A 5,202-nucleotide genomic window follows, 5' to 3' on the forward strand; every position below is an offset into this window, starting at 1 on the left:
CACAACTCACACAACTCAGCAAGAAGAAAAATAATACATCTGATGCTTTATTCATCTGTGATTCATCACACATTATTGAACATGTACAAAATGATTTAAAAATGAGCATACATAGCACAACCACTGGTAGGCCAACAATACAGAGCTTCGCAGTATGAAAGGGTTGGAAGGCAGGCGACGGTCTGATATTTAGACTTGAAAATAATTATCCATAATAATAACATTGAATTCACTAACCCTGATTATATCACGAGGCACAACAACACTCGTTCTCAGCGCGGCACATAATGTTCCTATAGTACTTCTGTCATTATACTGTATGCATGTGTTAAGGCCGAGTCAGCATTATACCTTATAATTTACAGATATATTCCAAATATGTAATTGAATAGTTTGAAATGGATGAAAAATAAGCGTTTTTTTTACCATTACTCAGTTGATTATAATTGAAAATATAGGCCTGTTTACAAACCACCATAATGTAAACAAAGCTTTTACAACATCACAAAACGTGAATAACTTGGATTTCATTGTGATTTAATATTAGTCAATATTTTAATTGGCAATTTAAGAATGACAAAAAAACATAAGTGTTTAAGGATAACCTTTTTTTCTCATTTATGCACGGATTGCACCTTTAATCGTCTGATACAGTTATAATATTTTTACAATGTTCCTGCAGCAAGTAGGGACTAGTATATATTTTAAAAATGTTTTGGACCTGTAAGATTGCTATAGTTCATTTTCGTTTGGGTGATATTAGTAATACCAGCTATAATATAAATGTGTAAACTAGATCACGTCCACCAACTTTTTTTTTTGACATTATAAATACTATATTGATCCTTTCGTGCGTCTTGCAGGGCTCAGGCTACATCCCAGCCGCAGTTTTTTCACGGTGCTCCTCTTCATTTACGGTCTGTGGAGCCGAGGTTTTGGCCGCTATCTCCTCGTCCCCTGCATCTCTGTGGGCTCAATTTTCTCCTCTGGGCCCCCGTCGATGTCCCTCTTGACCACTGGCCTCAGATCAGTGTCCGCTTGCCCCAAGTAGTTCTTCATGACCCTCTCGTAAAGGTCGAAGGGGAACTGTCCCTTCAGCTGCGCTGGGTGTCCCGTTTGGAGATGGGGTTGGGGTACTCTGTGAGGATTTTGGCCGCCAGGTATGTGGTCACCTCGTCTTCAACATCGCCACCTTCATCATCTTCATCATCAGTGACATCAGACTGACGTTTCAGCGGCATTTTGTTGAGCTCTGACAAGAAGAGGTTCTCCCGGCGCCCGGAGGGGGTAGGAATTTTAACCGGAACTTGTTTTGCAACAGGAATGGACGCCAATGGGATTCTTTCTGCGGGTGGGGGTGTTTTCATGGGTCTCTGCACCAGGGGATACTCGTTACTGATAGTCTCCACTCCGATGATGTCCAAAAAGTCCTCTCTGTCCATGTCCTCGTGGACGGGCTTGCTCTTCACCGGCAGTCTACGGCTGTAGTACCTGATCTTTGGGGTCTGTCCGGTGGGGAAGCGAGAGGAGGCTGGGGGCTCCCGGTGCAGCTTCCTGAGCTCCTCAGTGAGCAACATGTCGATAAGGTCCTGGGGAGGGATGTGGAGCTTCAGAGAGAGCTGGAGCAACTCCCTCAAAGTCCGAGGATCTACTATGGAGGGACGGATCAGTCTCTTTCTCGGCTCTCCGGTCGCTTCCCTCTTCTGCGTTTGGTCGCTCATCTCCAGCACTTTCAAGAGGTAGTAGTCTACCATCTTAGTGTCGTCACCCCCCTCCTCTGGGTTCTGGTTCGCCCGGCGTTGCATCTCCTCCCTGTCTGCTTCCTCCTGCTCGCCGATCGCCCTTTCCATCTCTTCGTGGCTCCCGTTCTCCATTTCCTCCGTCTCCTCCCTCTCCTCCACGGGGACCCACTCCTCTCCCCCGGCCACATCCTCGTACGCCTGGCTTCTCAGACTGAGCCCGTCCCCCTCTTCGTCATCGTCGTCCCCGAACACGTCTCTCTTCTGTCCCCCGAACGTGGGCATCCTCCAAGTTCTTCGAAGATGGAGCGTAAGTTGGCGAGGCTCTGGGGGGTGTACTGCTCATCCAGGTCCTCCGTGGCCCGCTTGGAAGCGTCTGTGTCCTCCTCGTCTTCAAACATCAGCGGGTATTTCTTGTGGGGTCTGGGGAAATTGCCGAATTCTGACGGTGGGCTCTGCGGGACTTCCGTTTCTTTGGTGCGGTGCCTGTGCGTACGGCGGTCGTTCCGGGGCGCCGACACGGGAGCGGGCTTCGCGTCTTTTCCAGCCCGGTCCTGGAGAGAGCTGAGTAGGGCTTTCATCAGCTGCTCAGCGGTAATGTCCTGCCTCTGCATGCCGGGGGCTGGCTGACGGTCCCCGGGACTCTCCTCCTGCTGCGAGGCGAGCTGAAGCAGGACCCTGAACTTTTCCACTTCGTCGTAATCCGCGGGTTCAGCTCTGCCCCCGTTGCGCTGCTTCAGATTCTCAATGTATTCCAGGCTTTCATCATGTCGGAGCCGGGTGGGTAGGGAGCCGGCTGTGCCTCACTCTCCCCGCCCCGGAGCCTGTAGTGGCGGGGGAGAGACGCAGCCTGCACGGTGCATCCATGGAGCAGGAAGGCGAGCAGGACCACGGCTCCCCCGCGGGCAACTTGTGGTGGAAATGCAGCATTATAGGCAATTTGTTTCCTGCAAACAAGAGGGTATAAAATGTCAGTCAAATAATTGAAAAATGTTTTTAAACAACATTTTTCTGGCCAAAAACCTACCAAAAAAGCAACGTGCATAAATGTGCGCGAGTCTGTTTTTATCATGGATTTGCGCGAGGAGATACATTCACATCACTGGATGAGTCATTCACTGCGTTGTTATGGCAACCTCAGCATCCGATTCTCCATAACATCACAATCATTTTTTACTAAAACATCTTTCCTTCCTCGTTATTTCACCATAGTTGCAAAAACAATACCTCACATTGTGATTGTCGATTGCTGAGAATGTTTGTTGATCACATAGAAAATCCAAATCGTGACTTTTGCCGAGAACGGCGAAACGCGAATGTGATTTACACCAGTGTCTTTAGTCTAAAACATTTAGCTATTAATTTGAACTGAAATAATATTAAAGAAGTAAAGAAAATGTGTCTTACCTTTGGTAATGAAGCTCAGACAGCGGTGAAGGTGTATGGCATCTCCTCTGGAGCGGTGCTGTTTTCTTCTGGTTCAGCACTTGGATAGCTCCCCTCGTATAAGAGTCAACACCTGACCACCGCGTCATCACACAACACACGCAATAGCCGGCCCTAACAAAATTGACATGAATGATTCAGGTTTATTATATGGCATACCAAAAGCTAGCTGCGTATAAAAATAGTTTTCTGCTGTCTGTTGCACCACTTTCTAGAAGCAATTGACTGCAGATACTATCTTTGTAAGACTGGGAGTAGATGCTATGATTTCAGGACTGCTGTGTCTCACAAATAGTGATATGTTTATGTGGATTCTCATTCATGCAAACTTTGCATGAAGATATTTAATTAAAATAAGACCTTTTCACAAGGGGAAAAGTTCCCTTTTTATTTACAATTTATGTAAACATGCACAATTGTGCCACAGATTTACGAGACAATATCATATTACAAATTTTTTCCAAATGTATACCAACAAATAACCTTTCACAGTGACAGAGAGAAAGCACTTTTGAGCATCAAGGTGTAAAACAATATGCAGTTTTCACTTCCACCCTTGTCATGGCACACGAAGAGTTAAACCCTCCAGCGATGACTCACAGGCTTAAAGCACCGCGGAGTTGCTGTCGCAGTTCAGCCCCCCCCCCTCCTCTTCCTCTGACAGAGACTGTGATAAACACCCTCCTGCCGGCTGGGGGCCAAAGCTCCGGCATTCCGCAGGTAGACAAGATAAAGCGGCCTCAGCACGGCACCTTCCGATGAAAGGTCAGGAATGGGTGGTGATAGAGTTTATGATGAGTTTAAAAGCTTTACTAAACAACATGCAAAGCTGCTTCCTCTACCGGGATCCTGTGAACATCTGGGGTAACCATCAACAAATGGCATCATCATCTTGTCAGCTATTTCATTTTTAGCAGCATTTTTACACTTAGTTTGAAATGTGGTAAACAGATCTTTCCAAAAATAAACATATCAAATGAGTCACATCTGGACTCCATGCCAAACCCTTTCCTAGAAAACAGGTTAAAATGCGTACTTGTTTTATGATTTAGAATGTCATTCTCTTGGGAAAACAATGACATTTCTTTTTAAAGACATAGTAAAAAGCTCCATAACAAATATGTGTATGCTTAGCTGGAACCATGCCATTCAATGCACTAAAGGTAATTACTATATTTAATGTAATATTCACATTCCACTGACGTTTCACTTTAAATGCAAACGTCTCTGTTGGTATCCCCCTGCAAGCAGCCGAGTCAAATACATTAGGATCATTTGATTCGACATCTCAAATCTCTTTTATAACCTCTAGTGATTCCTATATTGCGCTCAGTGCCCTCTGATACCCCATGCACATAAGTGCTCTCCATTTGTAGCCCTGTTGTTACTGCACCCCACACCCCACACTTTCACCATTGAACTTCTAATACATCAAATGTGCCTCCTTTTCATTCCATGTTGTTATCCTTTCACGTCCATTGAACTAGTCAAATGGAAAATTGGCCAATTCATCTTTCACTTCACCATCAGTGGTGAGCACACAGTGTGCCATCAAATAGAGACGTTGGAGGTGCTTTTTAGTGAAATGTGCCGTCATCTGCCAGCTCTCCAGGGCTGAAGGGCTGCAGAGAGCTTCCTGACGGTAAGATACACATCGATCTGCCTGCTGTGTGTGTGCGCCAAAGAGAAGGAGGGAAGGGGGAAATAAAACAGGTTCACAGTTCGAGAGACTCTTAGAGAGAGGGAGTGGCGTGTTGTTTGTAAAATGTGTTGTATAATCCCACCGCATCACCCCTCAAACATCGCGTCTCTCCATTCAGAAACAGCCTCCACCCTGAGGGACGGCTTCAGCTCCAGAGGTCACGACAGCCCGCACACTGTAGTATCAATCATTTAAAGGTTACACCTTCTAGTGCCCATTAAGAGAGGTGGTTAAAAGAATATGATCAATGTCTGCTATCTATTTAACTGAAATTGAACAAGCGCAAAGGAGCTATTTGCAGATTAATTGAATTGT

The 5,202-nt window shown here is 45.8% G+C and overlaps 1 protein-coding gene across 1 annotated transcript; it reads right to left on the minus strand.

Moving 5' to 3' along the window:
- Positions 1 to 23: 23 nt before the first annotated feature.
- On the minus strand, positions 24 to 2,669 carry scg2b (secretogranin II b; the record flags this gene model as incomplete). Its single annotated transcript, XM_079652114.1, is given in 6 exon segments — positions 24 to 955; positions 958 to 1,103; positions 1,106 to 2,029; positions 2,032 to 2,499; positions 2,502 to 2,642; positions 2,645 to 2,669. Coding segments are annotated over 6 exon segments (1,788 nt in total). The 3' UTR covers positions 24 to 871.
- Positions 2,670 to 5,202: the final 2,533 nt, after the last annotated feature.

This window comes from Notothenia rossii (assembly GCF_949606895.1).
Source record: "Notothenia rossii genome assembly, chromosome: 9".
Classification (NCBI taxonomy): domain Eukaryota; kingdom Metazoa; phylum Chordata; class Actinopteri; order Perciformes; family Nototheniidae; genus Notothenia; species Notothenia rossii.